Here is a 27,922-nt window from a genome sequence, read left to right on the forward strand (position 1 = left end):
ATTTATTCCGAAACCAAATTGACTATATACGTGGCTGTGGAAAAATCTTAATAGCGTGAAGTAGCCGACAGAACAGCGACATCTACTGTGAAATTGGGCAACTATAAAAACTAAACATTACTACATTCAACATTATCGGCCCCCAAGGACGACTAGTCCTTCATAAAGATCCATGTAAACAAAACAAAACAAGAATAGTGAAGTGAAAATCTACACGAATCAATAGTAAAAGGTTAAATTACACAGTGAAACTCAAATAGAGCTATTCCTCAAAACTAAAAACACATTAAACTTCTTAACAGATAGTTAAGAATCCAGAGGTAGAGGGCAAATTTTAGCAATGGGCCTACGAAAAGTACCATTCTTTAATTTCAACGTAACCACTCGTGTTAAACCATCTCTACCAGGATGCTTATCTATTATACGACCTAACAACCACTTGAAGAGGAAGAGGTGTTCAAAATTATCTTGACGCAACTTTATTGTTAAGAGAATAAAAGCGTGTCCATACAACGTAAAACGCGGACCGAATATTATTTAACTGCCTCTCTGTCGAACCAAATCAAATCACATATTTATTTTATTTGTGATAAGGTCGACTATGGAGCGATAGAGAGGCAGATAACGAAATTTCGATTTTCGTTTCGCGGTAGGGCCTCTTGTCTGATTTTACTATTAAGTGGAATGTACCTGTATCCGCCAGGAAGTAGTCATCGGAGTCGTAGTCGAATGAAAGTTCATTTTTGGGTTCCACCTTCACTTCAAATGGCTTCTTTTCTGTAAATCAGAATATTTGCAATGAGGAATAAAACACAATATTCATTCACCATTCCTCTCGGTACTGGTTTTCAATGCAAATACAGTACCGACACCGGGAATTCCCGGTTCTCGCTACAAGCTCTGTACCGGGAGCATTCCCTAATACCATGATTCTATGATAAAGGCCCGTTTTTATCATAGAAGTCTGCAACGGACCATCAAGTGCACAGACATCTGGCCGCGGGGTGTCGTGTTTCTCAGGTCCCAGGGGAAACTAATGCCGAATAACCGGGTCTACACGGAGCGAGCTTACGCGTGAGGCAATTTCCTCGCACACAAAACGGCCAGACCTGCCTCGCGCGCGCTGCCTCGGCCGAGGCACGTCTACACTGGCCGTTTTGTGCGCGAGGAAATTTCCTCACGCGTAAGCTCGCTCCGTGTAGACCCGGTTATTCCGACACAAGAGCAACCGATTTTTTTAGTTTCAAGTTTATAGACTGTATATATGTTAGTCTATATATACTATTTGTAATATGGGCCTCGCTGCGTTAAGGGGCTACCTCACGCCAATGACCTTCGATCTGAATCCCTTAGTTTTCTAATGTTTTTTGTAGCTTATTATATTAACAGCAACGGCTTTAAGCAATATAGTAATCCATATTTACTTCAAAGTTCATTGGCATCGAGAGTTGAACAATTTTAGGCTAAAAAACTGGTTTTCTGGCCATAACTTTTGTGTTAATTAGTTTAAAATTAAAACCCTAGACACGTTTTTCGAGACGTCAAAGACGAACCCATATATATAGATTTCGTACATGTAAGATCCTTCACAGCAAACTAGATACGAAAAAAGTGGTTTTTTAGACAATGTTTAAAAAAATCATAAAAAAATAAGTATTCATTTCTTTCAAAATCTGGTATTCAAAACCGGAGATAAAAGATTGATGAACCGATAACCGTTTGTCTTATAATTCTATCTGTAGTGCAAAAAAAGGAGATATGATTCGAAACTTGTCAAAAATCGGCGAAAACCTCGGGTAGCCCCTTAATCAAATTTTAAATAAATACATAATATTATGTATTACTACACTACTACACAATTACTGTTAGATCTCATTACGGGGGTGACATCGTCACTGAGTGACAAAACCACTTTTAAAAACAAAAAAATATAGATATAAAAAAAAATCTAAAATATATCATTGTGGTTGAAGTTGATGGCTCCTCTACACGATGGGCCAACGCCGGCCACTCCAAGGGACGCAGCCATGCGCTAGAATGAGATAGCAATATCACTTGCTCCCTCCTAACGCATAAATGCCTCTCTTGGAGTGGCCGGCGTTGGCCCAACATGTAGAGGAGCCATGATGCAAATTTTGAGTATGTTCCTGTAAGATTCATTAAAATTACTAATTATTAGAAACAGATTTAATGAAATAGAGTTGAATAATCTCTATAATTTAATAAATTTAATAGTAACGTGATTGATAGTTGACCTTTGTAAATAGAAGGTAGTTGGAAGAAAGAATAAAAGACGACTGGCATGGCGGTTAACGGGCATTCGGTTACGGGCAGAGGTGAAGGGAGGACGATTGTGAAGTGAGGTGATTGGAGATTGAACTGTAACGGAATATTGTGATCAGGAAATATATTGCTGTTATGGAAGAAGGAATTGTTATTACAGATCAGAAGTGGTAAGTACCTACAAGTCAGTATGGTATTCCTAAATGTATTATATTATGTAGGTATTAATATTAGAACTGATTGATTTAAATCTTAATTGCCCAATTAAGTTGTTACAATAGTAACAGTGGTGTAAAATTATTATAATTATATACCTATACATATATTAGTAACACTTATATTGGTTGTTGTTTAGTTGAAATTAATTATTATTTCGTATATCCTATGTTAGGAAGTTTATGTTTAACGGGCGCTTAGAAACAAAGACACCGTTAATTTTATCAAGAACAAAATAATTGGGTAAACCCATTTCGGCCTAGTCGTTCACTCGAGAGCATTATACTGCAAGTTTTCTCTTCAAGACCAACAGTTAGATTTTCTTAGTGTTTGCTGTAATGACTATCCATAATATAATTAAAGCATTCATTACATCGCGGGTAGCGTGAAACCTTTGGAACACCGTTTTATTTTGAATAGTTCGGATACCTTTATGATTATTTACAGGTGTAGATCGGATTCTTTTAGTCTATGTATGTACCGCTTATTTGGTTACAACTTTTACCATATTTTCAATATATTACTTATCAATACGTCAGTATTATATAGCGGGGTTAAGTGTTTTCGAAATTATAAACTACTCAGACTGTAAATAAGTAGGAATGATACTTTTACTGGTAGTTACCGACCCGCCGACCTAGCCGGAGTTACAATCGCTGTCGCTTCGACAACGAAAAGCATTATGTATCTATATCACTCTTCCATATTAGCGCGACAGTGACAGTTGCGTTCCGATCGCTACGGAGCGTAAGCGATTGGCATCTTGGCTACGCGGCCCGTTTCGTATTCCGGATCCCGTTTCGAATATCGGATCCATCTCGCGTTCCTGGATTTGGGTCCGTGCCGGATACTGGAACCGTGCCGGATGCATACCTGATTTGTGCCGGATGAGTTCCGGATTCGTACCGGATCCGTCCCGGACTGGTGCCGGATCCGTGCCGGATTGGTACCGGATCTGTGCCGGATTAATACCGCATGTATATCATTTGCCGGATTCGTGCCGGATCTGAACCGGATGCGTGCCGGATTGGTATCGGATCAGTGCTGGATCCCGAATTTGTTCTAGATTCCGTTTCTGTACCAGTTTTAGAATTTTCTCGTTTCGAAAAGCCTGTGTTCCGGATCCGTACCGGGATACGGATCTGTTTTGGATTTAAGATCTGTTTTAAACGTCCCGCATTCTACCCCGGAAGCAGTAACGTAAATTAAATAAATAAATAAAACAGTTGAATTTAGCTTAATAAGAACAATTTATATTTGTCTACTATTAACAATCCAAAGATTTAGAACTCTTCCATTGTTGGTGTTGTTTTCGAGTTCCAGACTATGGACCATGAGGAAAAAAACATCCAGGCGGCGCTTGAAAACTCCTGAGCGTGACCGAAAATCGAAATCTGATGATGGACAAGAACGTCGAAGCCGAAGTCGCAACCGCCGCCAGTCCCCGAGGAACAACAGACGGAGTCGCAACCGGCGAAGCCGCAGCAGCGGCAGACACGGCCGAGGCAATGAGAGGTGGCTTCGAAGATCAACACGGAAGGACAACACGGCCAGGATTGCTTTCACGTGGAAGCCGCACAGAACAGGAACGGATGGCTTGTATATCTTTGTCGTCTTCAGTTGTAGATTTTAATAGATGTCGTTTATTGCTTAAACTGCGAATATTTTGGTACAGTACCTTAAAGTTATTTGTATTGACGAAAGTTGTCTCGAGGTACGGGTTCACAGATTATGGGGGTGGAATCGTTGTCCAGGCAATGCTGTGGTGTCCTGTAGTTCGCTCAAGTTTGTTGTATGGGGCTCGTTAGCCTAATTTATAAGTTTTGATCTTGGTTGTTTCCTCTTTTGGCAAAATGTGACGTTAACGCTGGTAAAGGAAAGACTAAGTTACGTTTCTTCAGTATTTGTTCATAATTTAGTATATTAAAAAAAAAAAAAAACAATAACGATCGATGCGCTATACGCTATACACCGATATTAGTACTTACCTACGTAATAATGGGTTGAGCTAGGGCAATATAGGTTGATTGGCGCTGTGGTATATCCATGATATTTCGAAGATATTTAAATGAGTGTTATGTTATTTCCTGACACTATTTAACTGTGATTTGTATGTACGCTGTAAAGTTGAGTTTCTCATCTTCCTCTGTCGGTTGTCAGTCTTCTCATCCAGAATAACACCTAAGTACTTTATAGACGAAGTTTTTCTATTGTTTTACAATTACATGACGTCTGGTAGGTACCAGTGGTAACTAATATATGAATAAACTTTTGACACATTTAGAGACCACGAGGCGGAAGCAGCTGTTTTATACACGCACACATATCTCGTTTAGTCTGCGTTTAGAGTTACAAATTGTATTGAAGCCTGTTCGTCACCAAAGCTAGACCGCTTTCTGTGAAGGCGCTTACTGCATCCCAGGAAGCACCGTGAAATAGTATTGCCGTGTCATCTGCGTAGCACAACGTCTGCATTGGTCAGATCCAAGAAAGTCGAGTCGTTAATGTAGATTAGAAACAAAGTTAATCCAAGTATATGTAAAGTTGTTTGTTTAAAATTACCGACTTGTTCTTTAACCCTAACACATGTGTGCGGCCTGACAGGACAGTTCCGCGTATCCGGGAAATCTACAATTTTCTAATTATTATTAGAATAATTTCAATCGACGGGAATTTTTTTTCAATCTTATAAATCTTATAATGTTGGCGGGATCATTTTGGCTGGTGTTGATTGAATAACCAAGGTTGGGCCTACACTAGTAAAGTATTCATTATAACCGTGTATTGATTCGCTTTCAGTATCCTTGGTTTTAAGAAGTTCGTTGCATTTTAAATATTTTAGCTTGGTTATTGTAGCAAGCAAAGCTCTGCTGATTGTTGTTGATCAATTCGTCAATTGTGGTTGGTGCAACTGACGCTTTAAGTGGCAAGTAATATAACGATATGATGATAATACCTACATATGATGATAAGTATAATATTATCGAATTATAAAATTGCTGGATTATTTTAATTAATGAGTTACGGATTAATGAGTTACGGATTGATGAGTTACGGATTAATGAGTTACGTATTAATGAGTTACGTATTAATGAGTTACGTATTAATGAATTACGTATTAATGAGTTACGGATTGATGAGTTACGGATTAATGAGTTACGGATTAATGAGTTATGGATTAATGAGTTACGGATTAATGAGTTACTGGATTAGTGAGTTACTGGATTAATGAGTTACTGGATTGATCAGTTACTGGATTGTTCAGTTACTGGATTGATCAGTTACTGGATTGATCAGTTACTGGATTGATCGGTTACTGGATTGATCGGTTACTGGATTGATCAGTTACTGGATTGGTCAGTTACTGGATTGATCAGTTACTGGAGTGATCAGTTACTGGATTGATCAGGTACTGGATTACTGGATTAATCAGTTAATGAATTATTGAGTTATTGGGTTATAGAGTTATTGGATTATATATTGGATTATAGAGTTATTGGATTATAGAAATATTGGGTTATAGAGTTATTGGATTATAGTTATCGGATTATAGAGTTATCGGATTATAGAGTTATCGGATTATAGAGTTATCGGATTATAGATTTATCCGATTATAGAGTTATCGGATTATAGAGTTATCGGATTATAGAGTTATCGGATTATAGAGTTATCGGATTATAGAGTTATCGGATTATAGAGTTATCGGATTATAGAGTTATCGGATTATAGAGTTATCGGATTATAGAGTTATCGGATTATAGAGTTATCGGATTATAGAGTTATCGGATTATAGAGTTATCGGATTATAGAGTTATCGGATTATAGAGTTATCGGATTATAGAGTTATCGGATTATAGAGTTATCGGATTATAGAGTTGTCGCATTATAGAGTTATCGGATTATAGAGTTATCGGATTATAGAGTTATCGGATTATAGAGTTATCGGATTATAGAGTTGTCGGATTATAGAGTTATCGGATTATACAGTTATCGGATTATAGAGTTATCGGATTATAGAGTTATCGGATTATAGAGTTTATTGGATTATAGAGTTATCGGATTATAGAGTTTATTGGATTATCGAGTTGAGTTTATTGGATTATCGAGTTGAGTTTATTGGATTATCGAGTTGAGTTTATTGGATTATTGAGTTGAGTTTATTGGATTATTGAGATGAGTTTTTTGGTTTATTGAGATGAGTTTATTGGATTATTGAGATGAGTTTATTGGATTATTGAGATGAGTTTATTGGATTATTGAGATGAGTTTATTGGATTATTGAGATGAGTTTATTGGATTATTGAGATGAGTTTATTTAATTATTGAGTAGAGTATTGGATTATTGAGTAGAGTTTATTGGATTATTGAGTTGATTTAATGGATTATTGAGTTAAATTATTGGATTATTGAGTTGAGTTATTGGATTATTGAGTTGAGTTATTGGATTATTGAGTTGAGTTATTGGATTATTGAGTTGAGTTATTGGATTATTGAGTTGAGTTATTGGATTATCGAGTTGAGTTATTGGTTTATCGAGTTGAGTTATTGGATTATCAAGTTGAGTTAGTGGATTATTGAGTTGAGTTATTGAATTATTGAGTTGAGTTATTGGATTATTGAGTTGAGTTATTGGATTATTGAGTTGAGTTATTGGATTATTGAGTTGAGTTATTGGATTATTGAGTTGAGTTATTGGATTATTGAGTTGAGTTATTGGATTATTGAGTTTAGTTATTGGATTATTGAGTTGAGTTATTGGATTATTGAGTTGAGTTATTGGATTATTGAGTTTAGTTATTGGATTATTGAGTTTAGTTATTGGATTATTGAGTTTAGTTATTGGATTATTGAGTTTAGTTATTGGATTATTGAGTTTAGTTATTGGATTATTGAGTTATTGTATTATTGAGTTTAGTTATTGGATTATTGACTTATTGGATTATTGACTTATTGGATTATTGGGTTATTGGATTATTGGGTTATTGGGTTATTGGATTATTGGGTTATGGATTATTGGATTATGGATTATTGGATTATTGGATTATTGGGTTGTTGGATTATTGGATTATTGGATTATTGGATTATTGGATTATTGGATGATTGGATTATTGGATTATTGGATTATTGGATTATTGGATTATTGGATTATTGGATTATTGGATTTTAAAATTATTGGAGTTTAACTTTATTGGATTTTAACTTTATTGGATTTTAACTTTATTGGATTTTAAAATTATTGGATTTTAAAATTATTGGATTTTAAAATTATTGGATTTTAAAATTATTGGATTTTAAAATTATTGGATTTTAAAATTATTGGATTTTAAAATTATTGGATTTTAAAATTATTGGATTATTATATTATTGGATTATTGGATTATTAAATTATTGGATTATTGGATTATTAAATTATTGGATTATTGGATTATTGGATGGAAAAAAAAGACGGAAATAGAGAATGTTATGTTGTGATGAGACACGTTTGTGTCATGAGAGTGATTCAGTAAGTACTTAGCACATTAAAAAAATAAGAATGGAATCAAAAAACAAGAGAAATAATGTGCTACACGTAAAATTTGATTAAAAAATGGTATGTTGTGAGACACGTTTGTGTCATGAGAGTGATTAAAAAAAAAAGACGAGAAATAATGAGTAAAAAAAAACATAGCAATCGAATATGTTAAGTAATGTACTTTATATGTATTGATGCATAAAAATTATTGTATATTGTTGTATAATTATTGAATAGAAACTTAAATATTTCGATGGATTTATTGGATTTGAAATAATTATGTGAAGATATAGATTAATTCAATAAATAATAAGAAAAATGTATATAGACAGACAAAGAAATTGTATTAAATGGGTAATGAAGGATTAATAACTTTCTTACTGAATGCCCGATGATTTGACATGCCGAGTGTAAGATTAGATGACAGACGCGATTAGTATGACTGTGCATGAGGACATGCACAATGTCAGGATGGGCGAGTGTAAGATTCATTAAAATTACTAATTATTAGAAACAGATTTAATGAAATAGAGTTGAATAATCTCTATAATTTAATAAATTTAAAAGTAACGTGATTGATAGTTGACCTTTGTAAATAGAAGGTAGTTGGAAGAAAGAATAAAAGACGACTGGCATGGCGGTTAACGGGCATTCGGTTACGGGCAGAGGTGAAGGGAGGACGATTGTGAAGTGAGGTGATTGGAGATTGAACTGTAACGGAATATTGTGATCAGGAAATATATTGCTGTTATGGAAGAAGGAATTGTTATTACATTCCTTATGTTGGTTGATAGAATTAACTTTTAAAATTTTGCGGAGACTCACCATTATCAACACAAGCCTGTATCTGCTTGAGGAACTCCCGCTCGGAGACCAGCACCTGCTCCTTGAAGCGCATGGCACTCCGCAGCTGCAAGATGCAGTCCTCGCAGATGTTCCCATTCTCCAACTTGGCCAGCTAGGCAAAAATACTAATAAATACTTGTTACACATTGTTTAATTTTATATAGAAATATGTAGAATATATTGAGCAACTTTTACTTTGGGATGAACCCCAAAATCAAGAAACAAATTAACAGTTTCATTTTGGCTGATCAGATGTCAATGTACTCTATAGAGTCAAAAATTTTATTGCTATTTTGAGGTTGGTTGGTACTGTATATTCACCAAAATTTGGCTAAAGGTGAAAAAACGAAAACTGCGACCAAGCTAAGTTTCTACTGACTTGGCGCTCAACAGGCCATTTTGGCCGCGCCTTACTTCACGTAAAACTTATCGGCCGACTTGGCGTCGAATTACTGTAACTATAATTTATTTTAACCTTGTAAGTACCAGGGCAATTTATGTGCTTTTGAATATGGAATTTTCTTTTATCTCAATAAGAATTCAAAACTCGTATCAAATTTGTAATAGGCATGTTGACATGAATCGCGAATATATAACATGTTATGTTTTTACCATAGCAGGGAATATTAGAATGCTGAAAATCATATTTTGCAAGTGTAAATATGCGTAATAAATTAATTAAAAATAATCAAAAGTATTTAAAATAATGCCCAGTATCACGTGACTGTAAACGCCAATCGGAGCGCGTGACGTCATGACATGAGAAACACCACAGACAAGTCGTCAAACCTGACCGTAATCCATACGACACCACCAAAGAGTTTGGATGTTCAAAAACTGTATGTATTTTTATTTCGACAATAGACGTTTATTACGTACAAAAATATTATTACATGATATAAAGTATATATTTATTTGTTATTAAATAAATAAAATGTTATATAATACGATATTTCACCAAAATCTTCTTAATAATTTGGCCGAATGGAACTATCATTGCCACGTTGGCTGTCGGAAACAAAAAAAAATAAAATTTAAAAAGTTATATCTGCACCCGCTATATTTACATTCAAAATTTTAGTTGTATCATAATAATTCATCTTAAATTGTAACTGTAAGTGTTTTTATGTGAAATCAGTTATTGTGATTCATTTTTGAAATGTTTTTATCATCGCAGAACGTAATATGTATACATATAGTGCGCAATTAACAATATCATTCAAGTCAAAATTTGTAACTGCAACGTAAGTATCATGTAACAAATATTTGTTTTATACTCTAGAGTCTTGATTGTTCTTCTTTTACACATAGACACTGCATAAGATATGTAAAACTTGTTATTCATTATTTTAGCTTATATATTTACGTAATACTTATCTTTTAGAAAGAGAAATAAATTAAATACTACAGCTTTTGATCTACGCTAGGACTAGTTGACATTTTGGCAGCAGTTTGTTTATTTATCAGTTTGTGACGTCACGTGACAGCTTGGAGCGTTTAGGCTCAAACTTTAAACACTAAACTAATTAAGCTCTATTTAGTGTTTTAAATTAATGAATAAAAATTTTAAATATTTTTTTTGTAATAATTACGTGTCTATCTATAAAATGAATACAGTTCTAAAAAATTGTCAACATGCCTATTGTAGAAGTACGCGGGGACTTAAGAGGATAAAGAACGAAGTTCAAAATCTTTCGTATGAGATGATAAAACTGACAAAACCTATGAACATTGTATTGTTACTCTCAGTTCTAAATATCTTGTTTAGTTTTTCTGTACTTACTGTAGTTGGGTGATATAGTACAATTTTAAACGTAAATACACTGAATACTTACGGCGATATTGAAACATCCCTGCAGCATATCCGAATATATTTCGGTGGTGTCCAGCCACACATAGCTGGAGTATAAGTTTTTTACCAAGCCTTGGGACAAGCAACATCGGCACACAGTTGATAAATCCATCGTGTTAGTTATGTCATTAGTTCGAAGTACAAAACAATACCTGATTAAAATCTACTTAATATGTAAAGATTTTTCTGATATTTCGATTTTACGATTGAGATGACTCATATGACATTTCAGCTCAGACAGCTCACTTGATTTGACAACTCAGACGTTTCGTTCAACAAGAATACGTTCCGTTTAATAAAAGCCCTTATAAATATAAATATATTTTTTAAATGGACTACGAATTATATTAAATAGGGAATATTAGGCCATGTTCTGCGTAGGTGACACCACTAGCACATACAGTAAACAAACCTCATTGACATCATCAATGACACATCATGCGTCACTAGGTCAATCACATGGCCTACCGTAAAACACGACAATCGATAGTTCTGTTTCTGCCTCTCTATCACTCTTGCTTATTCGATCGATAGACAGGTAGATAAAGAAATTTCGATTTTCGCGTTTCGCGGTAAGTCACCTGTAAACAAACCAAACAAACCGCCTTGATGCATCAATGTCATAGTGAAAACATGTCAAAAAACTGTTTTAAGCGGTATTTAGCGCCCTCCAGACTATGCGCGTGAATCGCGGGCGAAGCCGCGAACGCGAGTGTGGAGTCTAGTTCGCTGATATGCGAAATCGACTCCAGACTCGCGTTCGCGGCTTCGCGCTGCGATTCGCGCACGAGTGTGGAGCGGGCTTTTGAGCGGTATCCAGATGGGACTGACCAAATCGGTCGATTTGATCAGAAATGAAATTGGCGTCAATCACCAATTTTATATTTATGATGATATTAGAGCCCTCTAAATTGAAAAAATGCCCCAAAACGAAAATATTGACCTCACAAATTGGTATTCTTGCGTCCGCACCTCATTTTATGGGTAAAGCCCCCTCCAGACTATGCGCGTGAATCGCGGGCGAAGCTGCGAACGCGAGTGTGGAGTCGATTTCGCTGTGTGCGAAAATCGAATCCACACTCGCGTTCGCGGCTTCGCGCCGCGATTCGCGCACGAGTGTGGAGGAGGCTTAATATCGGTCATTATCGGCGGTTGAATTCGGCGAGCCAAATTGGCGTTTGCGTTCGCACATCCTGATTCGATAAGGCAATTTAATCAAAATTCAAAATCGCTCTTTCTTGGTGCGACTGGCAAATCATATTACTTTTTGGCAAAAAGAATAGATAGTATAGAGGGGTCCTGTCATTGTAAATTTTGTCTTTTTGGTAATATGATTTGCCAGTCGAAATCGATTTTTACAAAAATATGACCAGTCTATACTTTTAGCACTTGTATCGTAATGTACTATGTACTATATCAAATTTTAGTTTACTAGTGTGCATATTTCGGGGTTGGTCCCATAGTGAAAGTTGCTTATTGGTATGAGGTCATAATCAATGGCCAATGTTTAGGTAAACATTAACGGGTTGCTTTTCGTTCAGATGCATACTGACAATGGGGTTGGCCCAAGGGCCCAACGTTTTCTGTTCTCTTTCACGGCGCAGCAACTAGTATCATTTCTCTCTCCTCGCTCTTTTAAAAATGCCGTTTGTCAAAAAAGGACAACCATACTGTTGACAAGATGAACTTCAAATCAAGTGTTGCCTTTCTTGATGCGCCCAGGCTGTATATATGTGCGTAAAAGCGTATATGTGTGCTCTTTTAGGGATGTCAAAAGTCGATTTTAATCATGTTATATATCGATAAACGCTACACAGCGGAACGAAATAGCGATTAATTGAAGCTTCAATATCTTCGTTAAACATAAACATAATTGAAATGCTAATGGATAATGAATATATTATAATATGATTAAATTATTGCGGAACACCTATTTTAGGAGGTATTTATGTATTTTAATTAAATATCCGAACTTTCCCTTGGTTCCCTGCTGGGGCGAGACTATAAAATTGTGATCTGATAACCACAATAAAGAATAAAAGCGTTTTTGTTCATTTTAGGTATCGTTAAGCCTTTGAAGTAAAATTAAAATTGCAAGAAATGTCGATAGTTTATCGATATGACTTTATCGACATGGCTACAGCAAGGTGGGCCTCATTGTTAATCGTACACTAAACAAAAGTGGCAACAGTGACAGCTCGCTGAGACACCGTCTCTATATATTATAAGTTATAAGTCTATGGGTTGGCCGGTCGAAATTTTTAGCAGATGGCGCCATCATAACTTGCCCTGTCCAAGGGCCCAACGTTTTCTGTTCTCTTTCACGGCGCAGCAACTAGTATCATTTCTCTCTCCTCGCTCTTTTAAAAATGCCGTTTGTCAAAAAAGGACAACCATACTGTTGACAAGATGAACTTCAAATCAAGTGTTGCCTTTTTTGATGCGCCCAGGCTGTATATGTGTGCGTAAAAGCGTATATGTGTGCTCTTTTAGGGATGTGAAAAGTCGATTTTAATCATGTTATATATGGATAAACGCTACACAGCGGAACGCAATAGCGATTAATTGAAGCTTCAATATCTTCGTTAAACATAGACATAATTAAAATGCTAACGGATAATGAATATATTATAATATAATAAAATAATTCAATGATTGCGAAACACCTATATTTTAGTAGGTATAGATGGTCAAGCAAATCTTGTCAGTAGAAAAAGGCGGCAAATTTGAAAAATGTAGGCGCGAAGGGATATCTTCTCATAGAAAATTTGAATTTCGCGCCTTTTTCTACTGACAAGATTTGCTTGACCAACTTTATTTATGTATTTTAATTAAATATCTGAACTTTCCCTTAGTTCTCTGCTGGGGCGTGACTATAAAATTGTGATCTGATAACCCCAAAATAAAGAATAAAAGCGTTTTTGTTCATTTTAGGTATCGTTAAACCTTTAAAGTAAAATTAAAATTGCAAGAAATGTCGATAGTTTATCGATATGACTTTATCGACATGGCTACAGCAAGGTGGGCCTCATTGTTAATCGTACACTAAACAAAAGTGGCAACAGTGACAGCTCGCTGAGACGGGATCTCTATATATTAAATCTATGGCCCTGTCAATCCCTAGAATTGTGTCAAATTTTTGTTTTTTTAATACCCTGGATGCCAGCCCTTTAAGCCAAATCTCATAGAAAAAGGGGCAAGCTATGATGGCGCCATCTATGCAAACCTTTGACAGTTGCCAACCCCAATGTGTGTATTACTGACATCTGTCGTCGAGTAGAGTAGAAATTTGAGAAGAATAGAACATGACAGGTCATAATTCGTCACAAGTTTATCGTTTAGGGTTCCGTGAGATCGAATATTACAATATTTGTAAATATACCTATGAGAGCTACCATTTTATTCAAACGGTGTACAAAAAATACACGCGTGTCAAATTATCTTAAGGCGTGCTTTTCCCGTACGAGCTAAGCGAACCAGTTTTTTGAATCCATCGGAAATATAAGAAACAATGTTTTAAAATTGTGAAAAAAATATATCTTATACTTAAGGATCTGGCAGATATGTTTTGGATCTCAAAAACATGATTAGATAAACTTTGCTCGATAGAAAAAAATTCCAAAGTTACGCCTTTTTTTAACAATAAATCAATCTCAGAGCTACAATACAAACTTTTTTGACTTGTTTTTTACATAAATGTATAGGTAATAAGATAATCTAGATGATTTGGATCACTTTGTCTCTGTAACATCATTAAAATAATTTCTATGTTTCAATACCTACTAAATCCGCAACCGCCATCACTCGCGAACGCACTTACGCCCTCTTCAGTCGCGCGGCAGCGCTTGTAGAGGACGGACCTGCGTCAGTATGTTCCGCGCGGTCACGTGATTTTACCATTTACAATCAATGGGAAACAAAGCATATGAAACGTAAGAAAAAGTCACTAAGTGCTATAAAAACACACTTTCTGATAACAGAAGCATCTAATACTTTACGAGGTGCTTGAAAGCGCCTAGCTTACCTACATCAACAGTTAAAATATTTCAGTATTTTCACTAGGTCAGCAACCAATTTCAATGTAGGTAAATAATATTATATTCCTAGATAATATAATTGTGAGTATGTAAGTATGATATATTTACAGTATTTCACCTTTACTGATATACCTACGTCCGATCTGCAAAATTATTATATTCCTTCGTGCTCTTTGACTCCTTTGAAAATCAGAAATTATTTATTTGGCTTGATACAGTATGGGGATGTTACAATATATGTATAGTGTTACGCTTTTAGTATGAGGGTGCCGAAGGCGCCCGGCTTTGGATCGCATGCAACGCGCCACGCCCGTCAAGCGTGCAAATTCATCATCATAATCATAAATTTAAATAAATATAAAATGTCAAATTGAAATAATTGAAAAAATTACCCTAATAGGCATATCGCAATACAATTATTTAAGAACTAAATACATATCACTAATTTTAATATTTGACCACGGTCGACATGAATTAAATATAATTGAGAGTTCAAGGTGCCTACAGGCAGTTCATCTTGCGCTTGGTTGTATTAGTCTTGTTCGAGAAACTGAACACGGTGAAAAATAGAGATAATACTCCTAAAAATACGTGTGATACCTCATTAGATTCGTCATAATGCCTAGAAAAATGCATTCGAAGCGTGTAGTAGCACACACAAAATATCAAAAGTTATAAGCAAAAAAAGGGGGAAAAAGTAGAGATCTTTAATTTCCCCAATATCTCAAAAAGTATTCATATTACGGTGCGAGATGGGTGGGGGGTCCTCGACCAAATGTCATAGAGGGCCCCAAGACAAAACAAACTGCATTTAAAAATTTTCAAAATGGCCGACTTTATTTTTTATTTTTTTCAAGTTGGTCCGAGCGCGCTGAGATTTGGCATGGCGAAAGATAGAGGCCTCTAGATTCCTATGAAAAAAAAAATTTTTGGAAAAAATCTAAGATGGCGGAAATAATGGTCATTTTAATTTTGTATGGCAACTTTTAAACGGTGCGAGATGGGTGGGGGGTGCTCGACCAAATGTCATAGACGGCCCCAAGACAAAACAAACTGCATTTAAAAATTTTCAAACAGGCCGACTTTTTTTTTAATTTTTTTCAAGTTGGTCCGAGCGCGCTGAGATTTGACATGCGGCGAGCTTGGGGGCCCAAAATTACCATGTGAAAAAAAATTTTTGGAAAAATCCAAAATGGCGGCGGACACGGGCCAAATTCAAATTTCCAAGTAGGTTAGGCGAGCCCGAAGGGCGAGCTTCAGGCTGGGAGGCCGAAGGCCGACCCCGCGGAGGGCCGTCAGGCCCGGAGCTTTATCTCGAATGTCCAAGCATCCTTCTCCCCCAGTAATTTTGGGCGAGGCCGAAGGCCGAGCTGCGGGAATGACGAACAAAGCAAAATCCTATACAAAAAGTGTGTTAAGCGAGCCCGAAGGGCGAGCTTCAGGCTGGGAGGCCAAAGGCCGACCCCAGTGGATGGCCGAAGGCCCGGAGCCTCCACCCCGACTCCCAAAACGCGAGGCCGAAGGCCGAGCTGCGTGAATGCAGTTCCTCCAAACGTCCTACAAAGTCAACTTTCTTGATAAGCGGAGCCGGCGGGCCGAAGGCCCGACGGCGAAGCGTCAAGGCTCGCGAAGGCCGAAGGCCGAGCTCCGCGTTGGGCCGAAGGCCCGAAGCGTCACACGTGAGGAGGAAGTTGGAGCTGAAACACGACCCAATAGGAAAAGTTACGATTTCCCAAGCACGCGAGGCCGAAGGCCGAGCCGCGGGAATGAAGTTCTAGCATGCGGATCTTTTCTTTCTATCAAAAGTACAACTTTATTTATTTCTCCCTTTGGAAAACAAACTACTACACAACAATAACAACAGCAGGAATGGACTGCTACCAACAATGTGGGTTAGGGTAGGTTAGAACTGCGACCCTCACAGGAACAGACTGCTACCAGAAAAGTGGGTTAGGTTAGGTTAGAAATGCGACCCTCACAGAAACGGACTGCTACCAGAAAAGTGGGTTAGGTTAGGTTAGAACTGCGACCCTCACAGGAACGGACTGCTACCAGAAAAGTGGGTTAGGTTAGGTTAGAACTGAGAACCCTACAGAAACGGACTGCTACCAGAAAAGTGGGTTAGGTTAATAGTTACAACAGCACAAACAACAGCAACAACAACACGTCAACAACAGCACCAACAGCAAACAACACGCGTACCGCGGGGCCCTCGGGCCCCGCGCACAGGGCAAAATCTAGTTAATATTATTAAAGAGGAGGATATTTCCAATACAACATTATACAGGGTGAAATTTAAATCACTGGCCATATTCATTCCAGGCACTAGGTTACACTTAAGGAATCTATTTAGCGAAAAAAAAGAGCACATTTTTTTTTAATTTTCATTTTTCAATTTTTAAATACTTTCCACGAGTCGTGGTCACCCTATTACCACAAATGTAAACAAACCTAATAGTAGGTTTTAACAACAACATCAGCAAAACCCTTATCTGACCTTCACTAAACCTTATAATCGTTGCAATAGGATCCACCCAGTTAGTGTTGGCGATGGTAGGCAGGTTTATCAATTTCGAGGGTAGTCCAAACCATTCCGCGCTAGCGGTAAACATAACGGTTAGCATAAATGATTAGTCACTCGTCACTCGCCAACCTTAAAATAATAATCGCGCGCGTACTAAGGTTTAAAAAAATGTTTTCGAACCGGGAATATTAGGAAATGGTACGGTGTTATTTATTAAGTGGTGAGTGTTTACGTGGTGCACAAAGATTATACGAAATGGAATCAGTTCCACGCCTTCGCAGACAAGGATTGAATCCAAGAGTACCATCTCGTGGGACTTTCGTTAATTGCGTCGACTTTTAATCAAATGTAAGTAGGTACATAAGATGATTTAATTTTTTAAATACGCCTGAATGCAAAGATTCCTGACCTAGTTTTTACTCATTGTTTTTAAACGGACGTTTTGTTAATAATCATTAGTCAGAAATAATATTTTAGATTAAAAATGGGTTGCCTTTGCATTTTGACGGATCTAAGCCCGTTAAAGTATGAAGGAAAAATTAGCAACTTATGTAGGTAAGCGTCTTATCTCGCTGCAATAGGGTTCATAATTGGTGACGCTATTGCAAACAGCGGGAGGGGCGGGGTGTCAATGACCTTAACTGATAAGAGAGAAGCGGGTGTAGTGGGTAGTTGTCGGTTCACCATAACGTACGAGGTTTTTAGGACAACTTGATGATGAGTTATTTCGAAAAAAATGTACTGAGCGGTATTAAAAGAAAAAACACGTGTTTAATATTTTTTCGAGTTCTTTCAGGTGTTTCAATTTGGCCAGTGAATTAAATTTCACCCTGTATACTTGCAGGACTGTATCTCCATTATTTATACTTTTTATTCAACGCTGAACACAGTCTTCCACGCCTCATTTTCGGCGTGAAAAAGCGATTACGTAACATTCAATATAATTTTAAAGGTATTAAATATTCATTGAAAATTAAAAAAAAATTATGGTGTATTTAAAACATGTCAACAAATGTACTACTTGTAGAAATTTATCTTAAAGTTATTTAGGCAATTGTTAATTAACAAAATTTTCTCAAACTTCCTTCTTTATTGAAAACGAAAATAAATTTATAAATAACTATCGTAAAATTTTGTCGCTCTTCTCATATAAATGCTTAATAAGATCACATTATAAAAAAATTAATACGTTTTAAGACGCTATTTCGGGTTTTACACATTATTACGCGATCAAGATCATAAAAAAAAACATTTAGTAAACTTTACTAAATCAGATTATTTGTGAAGGGTGCGGAATACGGGGTGTGATTACAGGGAGTTCAAAATAAGGCGGGTATAAGACAATTCTTTTTAATAATTTGTGTTATTCAGTCAGTTACGTGGTCTTTCACTATCGGCCTCATCTGAGAATTCAAAGTCGCTCAACGAGCTATGGAGAGGGCTATGCTCGGAGTTTCTCTGCGTGATCAAATCAGAAATGAGGAGATCCGTAGACGAACTAAAGTCACCGACATATACTGTGTGCATATTTATTTGCGTTATTTGACATCTGTCACTCACAACAGCAATACAACGTAAAATGTCTCGCACATCGAAATCACAAAGGAAAACAATTGCACTACGAACGTTTACGTTCTACGTCTTTTTTTTTAATTTTAGGGCTAGCCGGACACCACCTTTATGAATCGGTAGTCGTCTAAGTAAATCGATATGAATTTTTCATTTTTCTTTTAATAAAAATAAGGAAAAATTGGATAATCAACTGTAAATATGGATATATTTATCGTCACCTAACAGAAAACAAATTTGACACAGAAATAACATAAATAAACTTTAAAATAGATCCCCAGTTAGTTTAGATTTTGACGATGGGTGCGACCTACTCGGTCGGTGTATTAAATGCCTTGCGCGAAAACCATATAATTCTAGCTTTATTTAAATCGCAAATAAAAATTCATTATACGTCACAATTCGATACCTCAGTCTACGTGCCATCCAATCGTAATCGCTTGCTGTGACTATCGATTTGGGTTAGTTACATCTCTATACAGGATGTCCAGTAATTAATGGACAACCTTCTAACCATCGACAGGGCAGCTTAGGCTGGTCCAGAAAATGCACTTATAGGTCTAGTAAATGTTTCGTGGTTTTCGAGATAATCGCACTTTTGTCTTTTTTACTAGTTAGCACCATACTTCACTTTAAACACCATCTAGGCCATATCTTTATTTGTAGAAATGTAAATAGCATGTGTGATACCATTTTAGAATCAGTATTAGATAAACTATTTTTAAGAAAGTTGGCCACTCTGTTCTCCATACATTTTTTTTTCACCACAAGCGACCAGACTTCTTGAAAATGTTATATATGTCGGGGCTTAATGTAGGTTTAGGTATTCAGGAATGGCTAGATGCACTAGGTGGTACATCCGTAGGGCGTAGATATTTAACGCGAGTACAAGTACGCGAGGCGTAATGCAGTCTCTATTGCTACTGTCCGACCAGATTGAGATTCAATCCCAGAGTGACGCCAGCCTGCAGCCTGGCGATCCCACTTACTCTAGTCCACAAAAACCATAAGCTAATTAATTATCAAACAGAGCAATTTCCGAGAACACATTCAGACGTTACAAAAACCCCTGACGCCTCTAATACGCTCCCATAGCCTCTTGAACAGACATCTTTATTACCCACGTCGCTTACAAGTGTTTTTGATAAATCGTAAGTATGTCATGTAAGCGCCCATTATTTTCAATTTACCAATTACATCACCTGAGCGTCGACATAATATATATATATATATGGGCAGGCCACATTGCGCGCAGAGAAGATGGCCGATGGTGTCGAAAAGTGCTCGAGTGGAGACCACGGACTAGCAAGCGCAGCGTAGGACGTCCACTCACAAGATGGACAGACGACCTTGTTAAGGCCGCCGGAAGACGCTGGATGCGGGTCGCTTCCGACCGGAATGGAGGTCCAAGGGGAAGGCCTATGTTCAGCAGTGGACGTCTTATGGCTGAGATGATGATGATGAGTCAGTTACAACTTAATTAAAAAAAATATATATATATAATGTACTTAATAAACTGTAGGTACCATCGGTGCGCGAGTTTGACTCGCACTTAATTGAATTATTTTCTTGAAAACATTGTTTCGTTAAAATTGTGTGATCATTAAAATAGGTATAAAGTCGATAGGTATTGTAAACAATAATTTATTAAGTTAGGCAACAAAAGTATTGGAAATTGTGATAATGAGACCCACCAAAAACATTTTCATGTAAAATGTTGCCAAGAAGAAACCATAAGGCTTGCACTGACAAAAAGTTATCAGAAATTTACTTTGAAACTGTATTTTTTTGTTTTTAGAGCTTATAAATAAGTACTACTGATCAGTAACAACGTTTTAATTTCACGGCAGCGTTATTGAGTTAAAGGAATCTGTAAAGTAAAATTATTGATTAAGGTTGATAACCTTTATAAATAGAACCCTTAATTGACCGTCTCCTTTAGAACACGCTGCCATGAAATTAAAACGTTCTTTACTGATCAATAATAAGTACACATGTCTATATAAAAATAATAATTCTACATGAAATGATCAGAAATACGTAATGCTAAAAATACATACGTACATATACAATAAAAACTCTAAAACGTGACCATTTCCCGGTCTAGTTAAAATACTGCCATCATAAGATCATTATACTGTGACCCGTCTGCTATGTTTACCGCGCGCGACGCGCGCTCACGATCTCGGCGAGCGGGTCGCGGGACGCGCGGGCGGGGTTTCACGGTTTGCCGCGCACCTCACCCCCTCAGATTCGTTGATGAGTCGAATCATATCGCCTTAACAGTTTGGGTACGAGACGTGCTGATATCCCGCATGGAGGGGCCTGACGGACCACATACCCACGCGTGGAAATATTCCTCTTCAAGCGGACTTTTACCACGATGATGTTAAGGTAAGCAGTTTGATCGTATCCTAACATGCCGTAAACAGTGTACGATACTGTATCTATGACAAGTAAGATAGATCGTTCTGATTTACCAACTTCACTGCCAAGATACGGACTCGCTACGAAGTGAATATGTAATAATTTATTAATATAATGAACACACATAAAACTTAATAGCGTGATGCAAAACAATTTGAGTTTTTGATTAGAAAAACGATTGTTTGGTATTATATTTTCATCGATATGTAATCCCAATACATTATTTTTGTATAATTTCAATACGCAGACTAAAAGTTATCGTAATGTAAAACCGTATTTGATTTTTTTGTTTAACTTATGAGGTTCATGTGACCACAGCGCCATCTAGCTGCCATAATTTCAAATTATTTGGTGCGTCTGCTTCGACGGTCCAGTGACGCCCTCATTGGGGGAATCGCCTAATGAACCATCCATACTAACATAAAATTATATTTTATGTGTAAATTAAATATTTGTATAATATTCTCTGTTTAAGTCTCACTCTGCAAGACTCGTTTTCAATACGCAGAACTAAATGTTCATTCAGAACGTAAGTACTTGCTTAACGAACAATATCTGGGAGACCGAGCTTTGCTCGAAAAACATATAAAAACTCAAAAATGCACGTTTTCCGAGAGATAAGACCTAGCTAGATCGATTTATCGCCCCCGAAAACCCCCATATAGCAAATTTCATCGAAATCGTTAGATCCGTTTCCGAGATCGCCGAAGTATATATACAAATAAACAAGAATTGCTCGTTCAAAGGTATAAGATAGATAATGTATAAATCAGTACCTATATTACTAATTGTTGTCTTACTGATTCCCCAACTGTTGGTTTTTGTCACATAGTTTTAGTTTTACATTGTTTACCTACTATTTTTTGCTTTATCACCTAAACGGAAAAATGTGGCCACAATTCGCCGTTTAGTTGATCCTATGAAGACGTCAGTGGCCATATCGTCGCCCATGGTATAATAATATTTAGACCATGATCGTCGCCTTGCACTCCGACCACAGAATAAATAATAGTACTACCGTACAGAAAGGACACTTCCTACAAAACCGAAGTTTGACAGCGATTCAGAGACGAAACATGCTATCCCTTTCGGCTATTTAGGGTTGTCAATATTCAAGTCATTATCTTAATATCTGTGGTCGTGCACGCAAAGGACGTCAAGTGGTGCCAACCCTTATAATAGTAATAATTGCTCCGAGCAATGCTGAGGCTGAGGCGTACCATAGAGTAATATAAGTAAAGAAAGAGCATGTGGTAACTCCATACATCAGTTTTCTGACCAAAACGCACGTTATTTCGTAGTCGACATCTAGCGTCAAGTAGCGAAATATATCAGTTCTGCTAGTCGACAATAAATGTCGCGGCGAACAAAAACTCTAATGCTCAACATTTTTCAGCTAATATTTTAACCGGATTACTTGAAACTCTATTTTCAACTCCTTCTGCTTCTAATATTAGTTGTAAATTATTTTAGCAGTACATTTTTAGTCAGTTGCGACACTTGTGCCATCTGGTGTCAGGTAGAGGTACCGATAGTTCCACTACTTGACGTTAGATGTCGACTACGAAATAACGCGCATTTTGGTAAAAAACTGATGTATGGAGTGACTGTGCAAGTGTTATTTTAAACGTCCAACTTCTATGAAATTATGGCGTATAAATAACACTTGCACAATCTGTGCTCTCAAAATCGTCGCAATGTTATCTTGGTCGAACTGTAATCAAATAGAAAATAAAAATACCTTATAATAATAATAATATCCGCTCGGTGTACCCCTTACATTTCATTAAAGTGTCAAAAGGGCCTCTACGTGTTGGCTTCGGCTCCGCGCACGCCTCCCAAAGGTCCGGAACACCATTGTTCCGTGATGGGAAAGACATACAAATAATAATTAATAATTAATCCGGCGGACCAGGGGGGCCCTCTCAGCCGCTTGGATTGACTACAAGAAGGCCTATGATTCGGTGCCTCATTCATGGCTGGGGAGGGTCTTAGAGCTGTACAAAGTTGATGCAGCTTTGAGAGCCTTCCTAAGCGCGTGTATGGGGCAGTGGACCACAGTCCTTCGTCAACCAGGAGGCGGGGATGACCGACCTGGCCCACAGGATTTTATAAGGATTGAGCGAGGAATCTTTCAGGGCGACAGTCTGAGTCCGCTATGGTTCTGCCTAGCTCTGAATCCCCTCAGCACCCTGCTGAAGGATTTGGGACTAGGTTGCCGGCTTCGGAGAGAGGGTGAAGTTATTTCTCACCTTCTGTACATGGATGACCTCAAATTATTTGCACCAAATACCCAAGGCTTGTTGGAGCTACTGAAAACCACCGAAGACTTCAGTAGTGCCATCAACATGGAGTTTGGTGTCGATAAATGTGCGGTTATGCATGTACAGCGGGGGAGGGTTGTAAATTCAACAAATTTACAACTTTCTGAGACAATGTCTTTCAGATCTATCTCTGAATCAGAAACCTATAAATACCTTGGTATGTCACAGTCGTTGGGTATTGAGGACGAGGGTATTAGACGGTCAGTGAAGGAGCGCTTTTTCAGTCGGCTCACAAAAGTCCTTAACAGTCTTTTGTCAGGAGGCAACAAAGTGCGCGCCTTCAACGCCTGGGTAATGCCCCTCCTCACATACTCCTTTGGCATACTAAGGTGGACTCAGACCGAGCTGGACGCCCTGGATCGGAGGGTCCGATCACTGCTCACCACACATCGCATGCTACACCCACGCTCGTCAGTTATGAGATTGTACATCCCACGGAAGTGTGGAGGTCGAGGCTTTCTAAACGCCAAGGATTTCCACAACCGCGAGGTGTACAATCTCAGGAATTATTTCCTTAACAACGAGTGTGGGATGCATCGTGATGTGGTGGCAGTAGACAGGAACCTCACGCCGCTCTCCTTGGCAAACGTGAACTGGCGCAAACCTGTGGTACTAAGTACTGCGGATCGCAAGGCGGCATGGGAGAGTAAGGTGCTACACGGGCGGTTCTACAAGGCCCTCACGGGACCCGATGTGGACCGCTCGCGTCGGTGAATTGGTTACGATTCGGGGACCTCTTCGGAGAAACCGAGGGTTTTGCCTGTGCAATTGCGGACGAAGTGATGATGACGAACAACTATCGGAAATATATCCTGAAGGACGGTACGGTCGACATCTGTCGGGCATGCCGCCGTCCCGGAGAGTCACTCAGGCATATAATTTCCGGTTGTTCTCATCTTGCTAACGGTGAGTACTTGCACAGACATAATCTCGTAGCCAGGATTATTCACCAACAACTTGCTCTTCTATACGGCCTTGTGGACCGCGAAGTACCGTACTACAAGTACTTACCTGCGCCTGTTCTCGAGAATGGTCGTGCCACGCTCTATTGGGATCGATCTATCATCACTGACAGGACTATTGTCGCCAATAAGCCTGACATCGTGCTGATAGACTGATCGCAGCGCCGGGCCGTGCTCGCCGACGTCACCATCCCCCATGATGAGAATCTCGTGAAGGCCGAGAAGGACAAGTCCAGCAAGTACCTAGACTTAGCTCACGAGATTACCGCCATGTGGGATGTTGACTCGACGATCATTGTTCCGATAGTTGTGTCAGCGAACGGTCTCATAGCGAAGAGTCTCGACCAACACCTAGAGAGACTCTCGCTGGGTGGTTGGATCAAGGGTCAGATACAGAAGGCGGTAATTTTTGACACGGCGCGTATAGTACGTCGGTTCCTCACTCTGCGGCCCTGACCACCGGCAGCTTGGGCTAAGCCCCGCTGCCGGCGGCACCCTAGGTTAGGTTTTTTATAATGTGTTTATATATTTTTGTTATGTTTTGTAAGTGTTTTTATATTTTACTTTTATACTCACATTGTAAAATCCTAACCTAAGACCCTAATTGAATAAAGGAATAATAATTAATAATAAAATTAATATTAGGGGACATCTTACACAGATCAAACCTAGCCCCAAACTAAGCAAAGCTTGTACTATGGGTACTAGGCGACGATATACATACTTGTATAGATAAATACATACTTATATACATAGAAAACAACCATGACTCAGGAACAAATATTAGTGTTCATCACACAAATAAATGCCCTTACTGGGATTCGAACCCAGGACCATCGGCTTAGCAGACAGGGTCACTATCCACTATTAATTAATTCTAAAATTTCATTTAATGATGTAAATAAACTGGTGGAATTTGGTTTTAGGTACTTATATTTATTTATTTAATCTTTATTGCACAAAAGAATAGCCTTACAGTACAAAAGGCGGACTTAATGCCAAAAGGCAGTATCTACCAGATTGTACTTAAATATTATAATTTATTGCAAAGTATCTTAGGTCATATTTAACCTTCTGAACGCTAAACGGCGCATCCATTTACCGTGCCACTGACGCCACGGGGGTAAAATTTAGTTTTGTAAATGAATAATGCCAACTTAAAATTGGGGTGTTTTTCAGTAGATTTTCATCAAAAAACGATCGACGTCAAATGCCGTCTTTGGCGTCGTTGTCGCGATTTTGCGTTGACGTCAATTGCCGTCTGTGGCGTTCAAAAGGTTAAATCGAAATGAGGTCATATGAAATTGGTTTCATAATCCACGGGTATATTCACCCTCCAGGTTTTTTGGTACAACGATTATAGTTCATATGGTCAGTCATGTGCTGTTTCTGAACAAATCTCCGCTCACACAGTTCACATGAATAGGGCCTCTCACCAGTATGTATACGCTCATGTCTCCTTATATCGCCTGCTTTTGGAAATCGCTTATCACATATTTTACAAGCATACGGCTTCTCTCCTGTGTGTATTCGAACATGGGCATTCAAATGTGGTTTTTGTGTGAACTGCTTGTGGCAGATTTTGCAGACAAATGGTTTTTCCCCAGTGTGAACTCTTCTATGGGAATCTAAATGATTTCTATGTGTAAATTTCTTTTGGCATATATCGCAGTCGAACGTCCTGTTTGTGTGGATGCGTTCGTGAGTGTTCAAATTGCTTTTATTAGTGAATTGTTTGTCACACCACTTGCAAGGAACGGTTTTTCACTGTTGTCCATCCGACTTCTTCCTTTTTGATATGTGAATTGTTGACCATTGATTGTTTTGGTATGCGCGCGTATGTGCATCGCGAGGCTGAACGCACTGGGGAGTGAGGTGCAGCACACAGGACACGCGTGGCTGCCGTTGTGAATACCGTTACTTGCTGCTGACTTCACTGAAACAAAAATGTTTCTTTGTTATTCATTTGTGTGCACTCAAGGTTATCTAAAGGATAACTTAGGGCGTCCGCAACGTCGCGCGTGTGCACGGAACGGGCGAGCAGATTAATGAAAAATAATATGACCGCCGCCGCCCGCTCCGTGCACCTCCGTGCGCGACGTTGCGGACGTCTTTAGCGGTCAGACTGTATTGCTTAGCTTTTGCGTTCAAGGCAAGAATGGCAAATTTTCAAAGTTACCCTTTCGAAGTTATCCCAATGCACCATATATACTGTTGCTATTTATATCCGGCAGTTTAGCGTAACCAGATTTTTTTCGGTTTTGAAGTACTTTTGCGTTCTAAAGAATAATAATCTTTGAATCAAGCAGTTAATGAATGCTTAGTTTTAGGGTTGTATAGGTATACCTAAGTAATACAATAAAATATCGATACCCAGTAACATTAACTTTATTTGAAGAAGATTTACATCAGCATCTTTTGCAGCATTTTATCCGTACCCGAGAGAAAACAGTTTCGCATCGATAAAATGATACATGGTCATGAAGTCTACTTAGTGTAGGTACTTATAAAAATAAACAATAGATTGGGTACAAAAATAAATTGGCACTTAAAAAAAAAAATATTATTTTTGCGTCATTTTGTATTTGTACGAGTTCATTAGGATAATAATCTCTGTTAAATACAGTCAATGTTATATAATATTAGACTGAAATATTTAAAAATATCGTCTCTATAGTCGCTACGAGTCTGGATGGTATTTCACCATGTGGTAGTTCAGACTAGCTTTCTGCACGAAGGCGGCCCCGCATTCTGTACAAACTTTATTCTTCTCCCCCCTGTGTATCTTCTCGTGCAAAGCACGATTGGTCCTACGAGCGAATTTCTTGCCACAAAAACTACACTCGTACGACTTCTTGCCTTCGTGGCTAACCATATGTCTCTGTAAGTCCCACACATCGAAGCATTTAAAATTACAGATTTCACATTTCACGTTCTTCACCTTGAAATGAACAAGTTTTTTATGCCGTATCACTTTGCTTTTAGACGTGAACTTGAAGCCACACAGCTCGCAAGCGGGCAAGTCGTTCTGGTGTAAGTCTCTTAAGTGCTTTATCATGCCTTTTTCGTGATCTTTTCTGAGCATAGAGTGCATTGGAAAAGGTTGTGAGCGTATTTTTTATGCCTCTTCAGTTTAGTGATGTTTGTGAACACAATATTGCACAATTCGCATGAAAGTATTGACTGTATTAGGTCAGGATGTGACTGTTTTACGTGAGCTTCTAATAGCTTAGTGTCTGTTATGATTTCGTGGCATTTGGGACACGTGAGTCTGCGGACGTGGCACTTTGTGTGTTGTCGGGTAGCAAAGCGAGTGGCTCGGTAGTCGCAAAGCTGACAGACGTATTTCTTGTCGTACTCGGCTCCTGGT

General features: G+C 38.1%; 1 protein-coding gene across 2 annotated transcripts in view; it reads right to left on the reverse strand.

Annotated features, from left to right (window-relative positions):
* Nucleotides 1-10,928, reverse strand: part of LOC134803282 (zinc finger protein 431-like) — a 36,367-nt gene extending 25,439 nt beyond the window's left edge. For both annotated transcript variants that reach the window (XM_063776046.1, XM_063776047.1), the window contains exons 1-3: nucleotides 10,693-10,928; nucleotides 8,837-8,969; nucleotides 691-777 (exon numbers count right to left, since the gene is read on the reverse strand). In XM_063776046.1, the coding sequence (XP_063632116.1) occupies nucleotides 691-777; nucleotides 8,837-8,969; nucleotides 10,693-10,821 (349 nt within the window). In that variant the 5' untranslated portion in view covers nucleotides 10,822-10,928. The remainder of the gene's footprint in view (nucleotides 1-690; nucleotides 778-8,836; nucleotides 8,970-10,692) is intronic.
* Nucleotides 10,929-27,922: the final 16,994 nt, after the last annotated feature.

Source organism: Cydia splendana, chromosome 26 (assembly GCF_910591565.1).
Source record: "Cydia splendana chromosome 26, ilCydSple1.2, whole genome shotgun sequence".
NCBI classification, from domain to species: domain Eukaryota; kingdom Metazoa; phylum Arthropoda; class Insecta; order Lepidoptera; family Tortricidae; genus Cydia; species Cydia splendana.